Source organism: Gobius niger (genome assembly GCF_951799975.1).
Source record: "Gobius niger genome assembly, chromosome: 14".
NCBI lineage: Eukaryota > Metazoa > Chordata > Actinopteri > Gobiiformes > Gobiidae > Gobius > Gobius niger.
This window is the reverse complement of record NC_136865.1, coordinates 10,302,431-10,317,100: the sequence shown is the minus strand read 5'-3', so window position 1 is coordinate 10,317,100 and position 14,670 is coordinate 10,302,431. Positions and strand designations below refer to the sequence as shown.

The following is a 14,670-nucleotide window of genomic DNA, read 5'->3' as shown; positions in this document are numbered from 1 at the left end:
AGATAAAAAGAATGTACTGAAGTGAAGATATTACTGTGCGGGCGTCACAGGCAAGGCAAGGCAACTCAGTGCTCCTATGGTATTATCACGCCTTACAACATTGTGCCCCTTTTTATCCGCTTAGGAAATCAACATGTTTAATTTTGTGTGACTATACTTGGATCGTGTAACCGCTCACGTAACCGTATTCAAAGAGGGAAAACGTGGGAGAGTTGCTTCTACCTTTACCCCTGTTTGGCCCCATTGAGGAGAGGAGGAGAAGCAAAATGCTAACAACATCTTTGGACTTTGTGACTGAGCGCACGCGTAAAGACAGGTACGCATCAACTCGTCTAAGGTAAGAACATATCTCAGTATGGAAAAAAGGTGGCCTGTTCCTTTAAGAGCAATACGGCCACAAAAGAGCAAATGTTATTCTTCAGCTTGCACCCGCTATTTAGCACCTGCCTTGATAAATGACGCCTCTGGAATGCTGCACTGAAGAGGTGAGAATTATAACCATGAAAAGCCATCTTCGGCGTACGCGTTTGCTGGACATATCTGCTCACATAGGATATTTGAAAATGTTGTACAGTACCGAGTGGGTGGCTGCAAAGGAGGGTCTGTCCGTGACATGGTGTAACCCCCAAACGTCAACATTCTGCGGCAGGGCACCCAGATGTCTGTCCTGCTGCTGACCCCTCAGACCAGGCCTGCCACTGCACTGCACGTCAGCTGTCCTCCCAGGGAAGAAGTGAAGTCCAAAGACACAACAGGTAACACTCCTCCCCTATACTACAGAGTGAGAGTTTGGGCTAAAATCGGCCAATTTGTTGGTGAAAGAAAACCATCAGGCAAGATGAGCCAAAACAATATAAAAAAGCAAACAAAACAGCAGCAGACGTACATTGCCTAGAAGTGATGGTTGACATTTGTGGTAATAACTGTTTCTCTATCCCTTCACATGTTTTATTTGTCCATATACGTATTTTAAAATGCTGAAATTGTTACCCTGGAAAAAAATCCTGTAATCCTTGAAGCAGGTGTTCACATGTGGCCACTTCATGCAGAGGGTTCATAGGGCCCCGGGTCAGCAGTCCAGGTCGGCCTCTGTGTGTGGGGCAGAGTGGTAAGTTTAAGGCCACAGGTCAAGCTGTGTGGAGCTGACACAGCAGTTAAAACATGTGTGCATAAGCCTTGACAGATGGGGAGGGGGGGGGGGGGGGTACTTTCTTATCTAGTACTTTTACTTGTTGAGAATAGATGACTACCTTATTGATATATAATGCAGTACTTTATGACTGTGTGAATTGGTGAATAGATATGCATCAGGATCATGAAGTGAGGGAAGAGCCTGCCCCCTGAAAATGTGATTAGGCTGACCTCAGTATGAATTGTTGACTTAGACCTAATCCTTTTGAAAAATATATTTTTGTTAACATGTGCATAAAATCTCCTCTTGCCATCTCCTGTTAGTGAAACTGTGAGGAGAGACATGTGCCTGAGCGGACTTCAGTGATGTTGAGAGAAGTCACCAGCATATACGGGACAGGAGACTGTATGGACGGCAGTGAAGGATGGAGAATCTTTGTGTCCTGACTTCACCCCGGGGCCATAATTCGGGAGGACTGTTCATCCTCTGCATCAGCTGCACTCACAAAGGCAATACAAGTTTCAAAATATGACACTTTGGATGTAGCCTAAAAAAACGTGTCACTCTATGATGGGGTATCAGTGCCCCCTGTTGGTCAGCAACATAACTACACACAATATTGGAATCATTTGTGTGAATGGAATCATTTTAACCCCAATGTGGCCGTCTCCATGTTGATAGCAGGACTGTGCCAAGCAGCCTTTTTATTTCACTGCTCTCAATTCTTTAGGGTCTGAATTGTAATGCACGTTTTGGTATGGAAAGATGCATGTTTAGTCCAGTCACTTTGGATAGTTGGAGTTTTTGGTTGGATAAAGAAACTTGAAAAGGTTCAAATATTCAGAAGGTTTTGTCAATGGTTGAATTGCAAAACAGAATATCCTGCTAGTATTATTTAATAATCATAATAATAATAATAATGCATCGGTTTTATATAGCGCTTTTCTAGACACTCAAAGACGCTTTACATTGCACTATTCGTTCACTCCATACTCGGTGGTGGTAAGCTACTATTGTAGCCACAGCTGCCCTGGGGTAGACTGACGGAAGCGAGGCAACCAGTCTGCGCCATCGGCCCCTCCGACCACCACCAACCACTCACTCACTCACTACATTCGCTAGGCTTCCTGGTGTTACTTAACGGTCTCCCATCCAAGTACCGACCAGGCCCTTCCCTGCTTAGCTTCCAAGGTCTGACGGGATTGGGCATAGCAAAGGCGGTATGACCATTTACTCATTAAATAATGTACACACGCATGTATTTGATTGTTTTTTACTGGCCAACTGAGAAAAAGGTCTTTCTTATTATGGAGACGCTCCTCCTTTGTGATGGAGTCAAACCTGTCTCTTGCACCTGCGATCCACTCATCTCTGTAGCATCTCATTCTGAACTAATTCTCTTGTAATTCTCTCATAGTCTGTCTCTTATTGTACATATTCTCCTGACCTGATTGAATTGACTAACTGATCAAATCTTTTGATGAAAAGAATCAGCAAGGACCATTTGTTTCTTTACGGTACAGATCTGTTACCTGTTTGTTTTCCTCCCGTGGGATCATAATGTCCAGGAGCTAACCTCTAATTCACTGTGATCTTCTCCAAAGTTTTATGATTTTAAAGAGAGTATTTCCCTGTTTGAGCACAACTTCATTCCCCAAATAAGCTACATACCGTGAACTGAAATGTATAGTACTAAGTGTACAGGCTTTAAATACTGTTCACTGTCGTACCCTTGCACCTGGTGATGTGCGTATATGTACATACTGACCTACTGAGCCCACACACAACAAAATCTAACCAGGTGTTTTGTAAGGAAAGCACAAAGCTTGCAGGCACTAAGGCCGAGGCTCATTGCTTCCTATAACCAACTTCACTATATCTACCTGTAGATAGGCTAGGTTTAAAATACAAACTTACAATAAAAACTTCTATTGTGACTCTGAGCTTGAACTACCTCACAGGACTGAATGAAAGCGATACCACAAGAGCAGGGACATCAACACATCAGCAGCATGATCTTTTCCTTTACAGGTGCTCGTCATATAGATAGAATATCATGAAAAAGTGCATTTACTCCTGTTATTCAACTTAAACTGTGAATCTAATATATGACAGACTCATTACATGCAAAATGAGATGTAGCCTTTATTTGTTATCATTTTGATGATTATGGCTCACAACTTGTAAAACCCCCAAATTAGAAATCTGAGAAAATTAGAATATATCAGGCTTGACATATGTCACTTTGCATGTCATGAGTCTATATCATATATTAGTTTCACATTTTTTAAGTTGGACAACAGAAGTAAATGCACTTTTTCATGATATTCTAATTATATTATATTATATTATATTATATGGACATACACTTTTGTTGTGACTGGGGCTTGCCTATATCTGCCTATATCTTCAAGTGACTTTGAAAACGTTGAAAACGTACCGACATCATTTTATAAACACAAGCCATTCATTCATTTCATGCCCATGCACTTTCATGAGCAAGGCAGGAGCCACTGTGTGAGAGCAGAGTGCCCCCTGCTGGTGGCTTTATTAAAACACCCAGATGCTGCTGTTATGTCCGTTAGAAAACACACACATGCGTCACAAAAACCTTTCCTTTCTGAATCTTGACGCATCACAATTTCAATTTAGGGCCCTTTCCCTCCTAGTGAAATGCAAATAGCTGCTAGAACCTTCTAGTGTGGCTGGTCCTATAACCAGTGTAGCTAAAAGCAGCTAAATGTCCAAACTCCAAAGTGGGTGTCCTTTAGTCCATATTGGCTGGTTATCTCTCTTTTACCAAGACTGCTCAAAATGTAACATTACACAGTGTTGCCTTTGCTACATTTGAACACAGATATCCTACATATATTATGTTTTAAGTTCGAAAATTATTACTTCAATACGGCAGTCTCCGCACTGGAAGGAAACTTTCCGTGTTCCCTGAAGGCCTCAGTATTGCCGTCGCGCTGCAGCTTGTTCCGTGTGGTCCACACGTGCGGGGCTAGTGTGAGCTGAGCCTGAGCCTCCAGTGAAAGGACACAGATCAAGAAGCTGGCTACGCCGCGGTGGATGGTTTTCAGGGCAGCTTTTAATTTATTCCACTGTAGACGATTCTGTAGCGAAAGTAAAGCTTTGGTAAGGAATGTGTTCGGCGATGCTTTTATACAGGATGGATTGTTAGCAAAGTTATAGAACAAAAGTGACTTCTACTTCCGGCAACACATTGAACATATCGCTACTTTTCATTCATTTGATGGTACAATTTGCTTATTAGTTATTCTGCATAATTGGGTTGTTCATAAACCTACGTGTATTGGAAAAAGTGTTCAGTGTGTTCAATATTACAGACGAACTAGTGTCTTTATTTTGTAAAGTCGGTTGTACCGCGGTGTGGTTATTATGTGTCGCTAACCTGATGTAGCAGGGAATGTTGCCCTTTATTTGTGACCCCTTGATTCCTTTTCATTGAGCTTTACCTCACTGTTGCCTCATTGTTTTAAACGCACACGCTTGGTGATTATCCTCATGTGTCACTGTCTCCGTGCTCGGCGTGATCTCAGCTGTTAGCATTAGCTTAGCATCTCATGGCGGCAATATTGTGCTGGGTTGGATTTGGAGCACAGCGTAACCCGGAGAGGCGGTGGGACGACGTTACTCTTTTAGGATTGAAACGTGTTTTTTTCCCCTCCGTAGAGTGACATACATAAACAATCACAAGTTAATGTGCGTGGCATGTGTACATAGAAAATATATATATATAGATTTTTAAAAAGTGTTATATTTGGTCATAATTACCTTCCTGAACACACCACGCTGTTTCAACCACGCTGTCACAGGTCTATGTAGTCTATTGTTCTTGGATATATTGTTGTTTTTTCATCATGGTGGGATGATTGTAGGTTGACTCTGAGATCTGCTGCCTTTAGAGGTTCCTCGCTCCAAATATGTGACTAAAGGGGACAGGGCTTTCTCTGTTGCAGCTCCAAAACTGTGGAATTAACTGCCTCCACATCAGAGCTGCACAGACACTTGAATATTTTAAATCGCTGCTTAAGACACACTTTTATGCAAAAGCTTTTAACACTGTCTAGCACATATCTGGCCAAATCTAAGCTGTTAGTGCTTTGCTGTTTTGAATATTGTGTTTTGTTTCTTATTATTATATTTCTATTTGTTTCTGTACTGTAGACCTTTTGTGAAGCACTTTGATCAACAGCAGTTGTTTTAAATGTGCTTATAAATAAATTTGATTTGATTTGACTATTGTACACAATTAAATCAAATGGCTTAGTTGAACAATAACGAAAAGCAAGTATCCCATAATATACAAAATGGCCTAATGTCCAACCAGTCCCATTGTACTGATTCTGTCACTCCACATTTTAAAACAATCAGGACAGTTTTGTGGCAGCCTTTGCTCATATTCGCGGGATGCCACCCGAAATTCTGGGAGTAACTTCACTTGTGTTTTCTAATAAATATTTGACACTCAATAACACAAACTTATTTTCTCTTTCTTTAGATTCCAGAGCCCAGAAAAACAATGAAGTACATCCTTGTAACTGGTGGTGTCATTTCGGGGATTGGCAAAGGCATTATAGCAAGCAGTGTCGGCACCATCTTGAAGTCATGTGGCTTACATGTCACTGCGATTAAGATCGACCCATATATCAACATAGACGCTGGCACCTTTTCACCCTACGAACATGGTATGAGAAATAAAAAAAACATGTTTACTATATAATGCTTCTTTGCTTGAGTCGTTATTAATGCCCAGCTTGTATTTTGTATCTTCAGGGGAGGTCTTTGTGTTGGATGATGGAGGTGAGGTCGATTTGGACCTAGGGAACTATGAAAGGTTCCTGGACATCCGACTCACCAGAGACAACAACCTGACCACCGGAAAGATCTACCAGTCGGTAATCAACAAGGAGAGGAGGGGGGACTACCTTGGGAAAACAGTGCAAGGTGATACTTGCGTTACTCAGAAATCAAGCGAGTTGGATGCTACGCACAAAATAGATTTTTAATGACTTTAAATCGTTGCCTAATTGGACAGTTTTGGGACTCAACGAGGTCATGTCGGCCAATTTATTCTGATCTTTCCTTTTCAGTGGTTCCACATATAACAGATGCCATTCAGGAGTGGGTTGTAAAGCAGGCCAAAGTCCCTGTTGATGATGATGGTGTGGAACCTCAAGTTTGTGTAATAGAGGTCAGTCTGATGTGTCCAGCTTGTATCATGTTACTTATAATATAAAATAATTGTTCTGTATTAGCTTGGTGAACATGGTATAATTTTGTCTTTTGTCTTTTAGTTGGGGGGAACCGTTGGAGACATTGAGAGCATGCCTTTTATTGAGGCCTTCAGGCAATTCCAGTTTAAGGTCAAGAGAGAGAACTTCTGTAACATTCATGTCAGCTTGATTCCCCAGGTAAGAAAACAGCCCCTCAACCTTTTTTATAATGAAAGTAGGACTTTCCTTCACAATAATATTAACTTTGTTTTGTCTGATCTAGCCCAGTGCAACTGGGGAGCAGAAAACTAAACCTACCCAGAACAGTGTCAGAGAGCTGAGAGGACTGGGTTTATCCCCTGATCTGGTGAGTCAGAAGTCTTGGGGAAGATGGTTACTGGGGGACTTTTGATGAGATGGTTATTAGGTAATGGACTGGACTCTTATTTTCTAATGTGTTCAAATTGGATGATGATTGATGATGATTGATGATTGATGATTGATGATTGATGATTGATGATGATGATGATGATGATGATGATGATGATTTCTTCAATTGTGTGCTCTCAGATCATGTGTCGCTGCACCACTGCTTTGGAGACATCTGTTAAAGAAAAGATTTCAATGTTTTGCCATGTTGCCCCTGAACAGGTATTCCTATCCTTTTTTAAATTATGATATAAGATATAACTTCTTGCTTGTTCTAAAAGTATTGGTTTTGTTTCAGGTGATCTGTGTGCATGACGTGTCATCCATCTACAGAGTGCCATTACTGCTGGAGAAGCAGGGAGTGGTGGGTTATCTGAGTCGCAGACTCAACATGCCCATCGAGACCCGGCCTAGGAAGATGCTCACAAAATGGAAGGAGATGTCTGACCGGTAACTCACAATGGCATAATGTTATGTTTTTAATCCTAACTTGGAGTCAACTTGACATTTCTATTATCTTTGCAGTTCAGACAGACTGCTTGAACAATGTTCTATAGCTCTGGTGGGAAAGTACACAAAGTTCTCAGACTCGTACGCCTCGGTCATTAAAGCACTGGAGCACTCAGCTCTGGCCATTAGTCACAAATTAGAAGTCAAAGTAAGTGTTGTTGAGGTTGGTCTTTTTAGAGATAGCTCCCACTGTATATTGATGTTTGATTGATTTTTTTTTCTGTTTTAGTACATAGACTCTGCTTCTCTTGAGCCAAGTACTCTACATGAGGAACCAGTAAAATACCATGATGCTTGGCAGAAACTCTGTAGTGCTGAGTAAGTATGATTTACTACATGCGTGTTAATGTGAATTATATTTTGAGCAGTAATTAGACATATTTGTGCTTTCAGTGGCGTCCTTGTTCCTGGAGGTTTTGGCGTCAGAGGCACTGAAGGCAAGATTCATGCTATTGGCTGGGCCAGGAAACAGAAGAAACCTCTCTTGGGTAATAACAAAGACAATGCACTGTTGATAATAGAATTATGGTCAATCTAAAATCGTCTTTTCTGTAATCTTACACAGGTGTGTGTTTGGGAATGCAGCTGGCGGTCTGTGAATTTGCCAGAAACACACTTGGCTGGAAAGGTAGGACATAAGTTCTAGTCAGTGGCTTGCATCTTATTAAATTAACTTTGCGTAATTTGTTGTTCATTTTTAATTTGCAGATGCAAATTCAACAGAATTTGATCCAGAAACCAAACATCCAGTGGTGAGTCTTGATTTCAATACATATACACATACTGTCGTCTGTTTCTGAACTTGCTTACACATGTTATAACATTTTACCGCAACAGGTGATCGATATGCCAGAACACAACCCTGGTCAAATGGGTGGCACAATGCGCTTAGGGAAGAGACGGACCATCTTCAAAACAAACAGCAGCGTATTGCGTAAGGAAAATTAAAATTGCAAATGTGTAGATAATTGGTTGGTATCTTTGTTAGAACTTTTTCAAAAATCTTTTCAAGGCAAACTTTATGGAGATGCAGACTATGTTGAGGAAAGACACAGACATCGTTTTGAGGCAAGTGTGCTTCTTTTTTAGAGTATGCATGTACTACCCAAGTAAAATGATCTATTGACTGTATTCTACCCTAATACAGGTCAATCCAGAGCTCAAGAGCCACTTTGAGGAGAAAGGCTTCCGCTTTGTCGGTCAGGATGTTGAAGGTGAACGGATGGAGGTCATAGAATTAGATGGTATGTTAAAACAAATATGCACTTGCCTTATTGTTTATGACTATTAAAAGACTTTATTTTTTTTCAAAAGATCACCCATATTTTGTCGGCGTGCAGTACCATCCAGAATTCACCTCACGTCCCATCAAACCATCACCACCCTATCTTGGATTATTGTTGGCAGCTGCAGGGAAGTTGCCAAGCTACTTGCAGAAGGGCTGCCGAATGTCTCCACGGTAAATTGTTGCTACTGATATACTCATGGGCATAGTAAAGCTTGTCAAGTAACCGTTTGCAATTCGTTCTCAGGGACACATACAGTGACCGAAGTGGGAGCAGCACACCAGACTCTGAAATTTCAGAGTTGAAGTTGCCATCAATTTCTAATGAGTAATCTAAGGAACAAACATGTTCAAAAAGTGTTTTAGCTAAAAGTATGCATTTATTTTTTAAAGTTCAATAAATGTGATCCACACTAGCATTTGTTTGGTTGAAGAAAGTTATGCATCACGATTTGTGAGCTTTCTGCCTCTAGCAAAATGTTAACCAAATTAGGGAATGCAATTTCCACATGGGAAGGGGATTCACAAACAACTTTTCCCTAAAGCAGTGTTTTTCAACCACTGAGATATTGTCTGGTGTGCCTTGGGAAATTATGCAATTTCACCTAGTTTTTTAAAATTCATTATCCATAAATGTAGTTTTCGAATGTCTGTGCCCTCTAGTGATCGGCAGAGTAACCATGTAATACTCTTCCATATAAGTGGCTGCAGGTAGCACATTTGAGATCAATGGCATTGTGGCTAGCGAGACTATACGGTGTTCCTATTCAAGACACTTTGATGAGAATGACTGAATATAGGCTAGTTATTTAACCTTTTCTGCTCGGTGTGCCTCGTGATTTTTTCAATGAAATGTGCCTTGGCTCAAGGTTGAACACTGGTGTAAAGGGAGTTTAAAAATTGTTCCTGTCCTAATGTGTAGAATCAGACCCATTCACAACTCAAATCCTATGCCGTCAGGCACAAGCTTAGACTGCAACGCATAACCCTTAGAGACTAACAACCTGAATCGGCTGGAGAGTACAAAATGACCAACTTCGATCTAAAGATCTTCCACGCAGGTAACTGACCTGGCCCTGCCAACTTCCCTTCCAAGATTTGACATTCACACAGCTGTATTGTATCACAAATCCCTAGTCCATTTGAGATTACCACTTGGACGTTTCTCAACTTTTCACTGCCATTAGAAGACTGAACATTTCAAGATGGTTTGCTACATGCCATTAATCCTTGTTGAAAATCTCCATAAGTGATTAGGTGACCAAATCAATGACAGATGCATTTAAATCAATATGTCTTTATTCAGGAATTTCAAATCCTAATTTCCTCACAGCTTCATATAACAAAAGTTGCCCCACTGAGCATCAGTCTTGAAACAGCGCCTCCATTCCATCTCCATACAGGGTCTGAAAAAGGAACGAACTTATTTCAGGTCACAGCATTAAATGTCGCCACAATATAATGAGTCAAGCAAATCTCAGTCCCATATCCGCTAGCTTCATCCAACAGTCACATAGTGTTAAGAGATCATCATAGATCAGTAACAGATGTTGCCCCAGCAGCCAATGACAAATACCTCAACTTGATCCAGCAGTAGTCAGGTTTTGTCACCAATGACACCTCATCTTGATCTGGTAGGGGTCAGGTTCCATCAGAGCAATGAAAATCTCCTTTGGGACAAAAAAACAAAACAAATAAGAACAGTTTCAGGTGCAAATTCTGTTGGACAGTTGAGTGGCTGCTTATGGCACAAAAGGCCACAGCAGTCAAAGACCACCCAATTTTCTAGCATGCACTTGGAGAACCAGCACTACAGCCAAGCACAGGTCCTTAGGATTGCATGCCTTCACAGACACCATTTCTAGATGGAACTTACCTCAATATAACACAGGCTTTATGTCACGGCACAGTAGCGGTCCCTGAAAAACAAAACCATTATGAGCCAATTCCTCAATTATATAGATTGTTTAATTTATGGAAGTGTGGCTCAGCAGAGTACATAAAAGCCTCATCACCATTATCAGTGAGGGCAAGTGTGTCATCATAGCCAGAAGAGTAGCCTCATTCCCTATTCAAATGTACCTTTTCAATACTGCCATCGCTTTCATGGGTTTACTGGATCAAGTAACGCCATTCTCAGGTTCAATTGGGCAGCACCTGGAATAGATAAAAGCCATTGAATACATCTGTACATACAAATATAAACTTTGAACAAAATGTCCTTCCCCAAAATGTTGCTGAGACAGTTACATTGAACTGAACAGCGACCGTCGGTGGAAGTGTTTGTTTCGGCATCCTTTTGACCGTCCACTGCTACCACCAAACATGGACGGCTTCGATAAGTGCCTTACAGATCCAACACGTGTGAAATGGACTTGCCTGTTTCCAGAAGCCACCATCCCAGCGTGCTCCAGCATCGTGGTTTTGCTCGGTTTACTGGAAAGGAAAAAAAAAGTTACTTATAAGCAAAGGTGTGGCAATAAGACAGTTTTAGCTCAAGCAGACTTGCGCTTATAAGCCACGTGGTGGAGGCGCACTAACTTTACTGCAGCAAACCCACTCCCAGCGTGCAAAAAGAGGATTTACTTCCACACGTTTTAAGCCAATGATAAAAGTTTGAGATTTGAGATACACATTTGACTGCAAAACGCATACCACCAGCGTTTAGCACGATTAGCATGGTCGCGCAAGTTGGCTAACGTTACATTACAGTCTTCACAAACTTCATTATAGCGGTCTCTTGCTGTGAATACTTTTAGCAGAACAACGTGAAACTCTGTATCATGCTCTTAAATACGAAACAATGTCCTTAAGCCTTACCGAACAACTCCCGTTCTTCTTCGCCCTCCTCAGTCGAAGAAACACGAGGAAGGAAGAGGACAGAGAGCGGGTGCCACGCGCTTATATACCTCAGCGCATTTCCGGTTAACGCTGATTGGCCAGCTGAGCTCACGTGCAACATGGCATTGTGGGATATGTAGTTTGCCTTGCGTTTTTATGAAATAACGGCGTTTATGTTGTCACGTGACATGATATTTGACATCATACACCCACAAAGCGACTTTGAGGGAGGTTTCATGCGGTCAGTCATGAACGAGCACTTCGATTAAAGTGCAAACGTTTAAATGTGGTAGCTCTCCCAGTCTTTTCCAAGCCCCATTTCAGAACCCTGGACAGCAACCTTCCCTTCGGTTATTATTTGTGATACTGTTGGTCCATTCAACAAAGCGGCTACTTAGAAATGCACACAAGGCAACTATGGCCTTTTGGTCTAATAGCCTATTGCCCAATATTAAAAGAATGTTAAAAGAATGCAGATTATCGAAATGGCGCAGACACACAGCACAGAGTAGCAGCCAGCCACGAGTAGACTTTTCAGATTAAAATATCAATGGGGCTTATCTGTTAGTTCTTACAATTGCTCACTGTGGTCATAGTGGCCCGTGGTGGAGCATAGGTACACGCGTCACGTGATCTCGCCCTGGTTAGCTCGCTCCTCGCTCCTTCCCGAGCAGCAGACGGACGAGCAGCACCCGCAGCCTTGGACTCCATGTAAACATATTGTAGGGGGCTTTGTTTCATCCACTAGTCATGCCATGGATATTTTGTGGCAATATCAGTTTCGGATCATTCTTCTCGGGGACTCCACCGTCGGAAAATCGTCGCTGCTGAAACGTTTCACGGACGGTATTTACAGTGATGTAGCAGATCCCACGGTCGGTGTAGATTTTTATGCCAGATCCCTCGACATCGAATCAGGGGTGAAGATAAAGCTCCAGTTGTGGGACACGGCCGGACAAGAGCGCTTCAGGTAAAGGAATGGAATTCAAAAGCATATTTTCATGATCATTCGAGCTGGAGATGGTTATAATGTAGGGGCATAGGCGTGTATACAAATGATGTATGGCGGACAAAACCTCCAAGCGGTGTCTCTCACTCTCTATGCTGAGGCAAAAAAACATCTATTGCAGTGCATAGGCTTGATACACTCACAAAACCATGAGTGCATATTGGCCTAGCAGTGGCATTGGCAACAGCATAGCATCTAAAGATCAAAATGGTTAATAACATAGCATGCCAAATGTAGGCTAGTCGTTCACTAAAGATAGAGTCGGATGTGTTCACTTGGGTGCATGTAGGCCAAATGCCATTCAGACGTTTTGATTTGATTGTGAACAAGATAGATTGTATTGGCAAGGCCTAATACTACATATTTTTTAGGCTATGTAATTCAACCTCGGCTTGGACTAAAGCTTGGGGACAACTGATGCGATAATGGGGACATTTGAGAAGCAGGTCAAGGCATGATTATTGCTCGCCCTGGTCTTGTGATGTCCTGCCCCCCTACACTAGAAAATCACATTGCATCACCACCACCACGCATTCATACATGGATGATGGACATTTCTGCATCCTCCTCATCCTCTTGCCTCCACTTGTCTTTATGCTTTGGGAACCTACAGTCTCCCAGGCAACGGAGACTGCAACAGGAGGATGACAAGCCTCAAATGTGGATGCTTTTGGGCCTGTTGATTGTTCTATTTCATGTGTAGCCGGCTGTCAAAGTATTTCTTGGCCGGATAGATCTTCTTTGCTTTTGAAATCAAGGCTTCTGAGAAGGGCTTTTCTCGGTTTTCTTTCACCTCTGTCTTTGCAACTTTGGGATGGGGAAAAAAAAACAGCTACATTTAGTGTTTGAAGTGTAGCTGATGTAGTGACTCTCACAGAACAGTATAGCCTTTTATTTTTATGCTTGCTATTGAAGTGGTGGCTTTATTAGTGTCACTAAAGAGAGCATGTGTTAAATGGTAAAGAGCTTAAGGAATTAGCATCTAATTCTCAGCATATTGTATTGTATGCTTGAAGGAATTCTCTATTGTGCAACAGTGTCATTTTAAGTTTGCTGACACTAAGTAAATTACCACATTGGTAGAGATTCAATCATGTGGTCTAAAGCTTGTTCAGCATTTTATCTTTTTTACAGTGCAACAACTTAAAGTATTAAATGACACTTAGCCTAAGGAGTATTTGTCGTTGTGGCTGTTAAAGCAGTTATTTTTTGTAGTTATTTTTACTCTTTCGGATCTGAGTCAATATAAGCTGCCTCATTTGCTCTCATATTGAAATTTACACATATGCACAGTTCATAATTATGTTTCTCTGTTGTAAAATTAACCCTGTGATTCTTTTTCTCCCTAGATCTATCACTACATCCTATTACCGTAACTCAGTGGGCGGACTGCTGGTGTTTGACTTGACAAACCGAAAGACCTTCGAGCACGTGAGGGACTGGCACAAGGAGGTGAGCGAGCACATCCTGCCCCACCACATGGTCTACATCCTCATTGGCCACAAGAGCGACCTGAACAAAGAGCGCAAAGTGAGCCGCGATGAGGCGGAGCAGCTGGCTGCAGACCTGGGGATCCGCTATGTGGAGACTTCTGCCAAGTGCAACAGCAACGTGGATCGCGCCTTCGAACTGCTCACCAGAGATATCTACGAGCTCATGAAGATGGGAGAGATCACCACAAGAGATGGATGGGATGGAGTCAAGAGTGGTCTGACTGCCAAGGTGCTCTACCCTGCAGACGAGGAAGAGGAACTAGCAAGAGCAGCCCCTGAGAAAGGCTGCCACTGCTGACTTTTGACTGAGGCATCCACCCGGTGGTATGGTACTGCTCAGAAGAGAGCTAGCTGTCCATTGTGCTGTGCACAGGAGAGTGAGCGTTTCTAAAGCAAGCCTCTAACAGCTTGGGCCACACAATGTATTTTTCAATGAAACATGATACTGCATATAAGAATTTTAAAAAGAAACAGTAACAAGTACTCTTGCTAAATTAAAACATGATTCACAAGATTGAATTAGCCACCTGGATGCAGGGGCGGACTGGCCATAGGTCCATTCTGGAGGAGCACAGAAGGGCTGCTGGCTTGAGGGCCACCAGCTTGCAAGGGGGTGCTGCTATCCGGCCTTGCAATAGCACAGTGAAGCAGCAAAAAACAAAAAATCTCTATTCTGTCTAAAAACAGCTCTGTTAATTGGTGACACAGCAATCGCGCAATAAAAATTAGGC

The 14,670-nt window shown here is 42.1% G+C and overlaps 2 protein-coding genes and 1 long non-coding RNA gene across 3 annotated transcripts; 2 read left to right on the top strand and 1 right to left on the bottom strand.

Annotated features, from left to right (window-relative positions):
• The first annotated feature begins 4,106 nt into the window (after window positions 1-4,106).
• LOC306974223 (CTP synthase 1) lies at window positions 4,107-9,008 on the top strand. Its single transcript, XM_079571398.1, has 18 exons — window positions 4,107-4,270; window positions 5,658-5,844; window positions 5,933-6,103; window positions 6,250-6,350; window positions 6,454-6,570; window positions 6,656-6,739; window positions 6,943-7,023; window positions 7,100-7,251; window positions 7,327-7,459; window positions 7,541-7,629; window positions 7,705-7,799; window positions 7,877-7,939; window positions 8,020-8,063; window positions 8,149-8,245; window positions 8,324-8,379; window positions 8,459-8,555; window positions 8,626-8,770; window positions 8,844-9,008. The coding sequence occupies exons 1-18, from the start codon at window positions 4,205-4,207 to the stop codon at window positions 8,926-8,928; spliced, it is 1,863 nt and encodes a 620-aa protein (XP_079427524.1). The 5' UTR covers window positions 4,107-4,204; the 3' UTR covers window positions 8,929-9,008.
• A 1,016-nt stretch (window positions 9,009-10,024) lies between these two features.
• LOC306974297 lies at window positions 10,025-12,149 on the bottom strand. Its single transcript, XR_013793620.1, has 4 exons — window positions 12,013-12,149; window positions 10,679-11,032; window positions 10,473-10,515; window positions 10,025-10,266 (listed from the first exon to the last, which is right to left on the bottom strand). It is a non-coding gene; the product is annotated as an uncharacterized lncRNA (long non-coding RNA).
• On the top strand, window positions 12,050-14,274 carry rab42a (RAB42, member RAS oncogene family a). The gene is made up of 2 exons (XM_079571486.1): window positions 12,050-12,407; window positions 13,796-14,274. The coding sequence occupies exons 1-2, from the start codon at window positions 12,193-12,195 to the stop codon at window positions 14,235-14,237; spliced, it is 657 nt and encodes a 218-aa protein (XP_079427612.1). The 5' UTR covers window positions 12,050-12,192; the 3' UTR covers window positions 14,238-14,274.
• The last annotated feature ends 396 nt before the right edge of the window (window positions 14,275-14,670 follow it).